General features: G+C 29.1%; 1 protein-coding gene across 1 annotated transcript; it reads left to right on the top strand.

The window, feature by feature from the left end:
• Positions 1-722: 722 nt before the first annotated feature.
• Positions 723-1,349, top strand: LOC108757363 (uncharacterized; the record flags this gene model as incomplete). Its single annotated transcript, XM_018511852.1, has 2 exons — positions 723-956; positions 1,130-1,349. Coding segments are annotated over 2 exons (454 nt in total), but the record flags the coding sequence as incomplete, so codon positions are not given.
• Positions 1,350-1,414: the final 65 nt, after the last annotated feature.

Genomic DNA, 1,414 nt, shown 5'->3' with positions numbered 1-1,414 from the left:
TATGTATATATCATTGAATTATTTAAACATTAAAAGTTTCGACAGGTATAAGCTTCTAATTTATCGATTGTTTTCTACTTCATTTACGGTTTAAAAATAAGTTCTTATCATTTGTATTCATTAAATAGTATTTACTTATAATATTTTCCAAATTTTATTACCATACCATACGCGTATTGACATTCCGAATTTTATTATCATACCATATGTTAATATGTATTGACATTCCTTTTATACATATGTATGTGACTTATCATAAAACACCTATCGTCTCTGAAGGTTTGCTTAGTCATGCTTTTATGAAAAGTATCTACTATTTTAAAAACAAATGAATTAGTAGCCACACACTCTATACTAATGATGCATTTCGATACGAGAATCTCGGAATATCGTCTCGGAACTGCTCGTATCATTAAAAATATCATTTCCGAGATTATCATGTATCATTTGTTTGTCTCGTCTTGGTCTCATCTCGAAAAAATCGGAGAAATATCGAAACATTATATGAAACTTAAACTCATTTTACCGAAACCCAATTTTCCATATAATTAGTGCGAGATCTTTTAGATGTAGAATTGTATTTAGAAGTTTAGAATCGTGCACTGAAAGTATTCTTTCAATTAAGTCTAAATCAAAATTTTATTTAAATATTAAAATTTCTTATATAAGACGGAACACATATGCACATAAACGAATGTTTAAACTTTTAATATATGTGCTAGCTGGTACAAATCGATAAACTCAATTCGTTGGCATCACAAAATGGGCACCAGGATGTCGAAGAAGGGTGGTGTTGGAGAAATATATCAAAAAGATATGGCACTTACACAATTCGGTTTTATGGGATACGTCCTTACTACACCTAGGTCTTTTGGGCTGAACACTACATTGGAAGAAGAAGAAGCATTTAATCATTTCTGGCGTGTAAATGGTTATATGTTAGGCATCCCTGATAAGTAATGCATACAATGTTTAATTCTGATTTTTACTAAGCAAGTTTAGCATTCAAATCTGATATATTCTATTACACAATCTCTGATATAATTTAAATAATTTATAAATTTGGCAGATTGTACACACAAATTATACACTTGTAATTTTATTAATTCCATTTGTCCCTCATCTACAGATTGAATATTTCTCGCAAAAACGCAAAAGAAACTACCGAACTATGTCATAAAATCAAAAATTTGTATGGAACTTATTTGAGTAACGGTTCATCTGAATTTGATGAAATAGCGATAACTGCGTTAAATGCAGTATGGTACATTGATATAACCGTGGATATAGATTCTTTCATGGCATTCGCTTATAAATTACATGGACTCCCAGGTAAATATTCAATTTTCGCATTAATTAAAAATTTTTATTTCGATAATTTCTATTTAATGTTTTTTTTTTTATAAATGATATG

The sequence above is a fragment of the Trachymyrmex cornetzi genome, unplaced genomic scaffold (genome assembly GCF_001594075.2).
Source record: "Trachymyrmex cornetzi isolate Tcor2-1 unplaced genomic scaffold, Tcor1.1 C3899938, whole genome shotgun sequence".
In the NCBI taxonomy this organism is placed as follows: Eukaryota; Metazoa; Arthropoda; class Insecta; order Hymenoptera; family Formicidae; genus Trachymyrmex; species Trachymyrmex cornetzi.
This window is presented reverse-complemented; position numbering and strand designations above follow the sequence as displayed.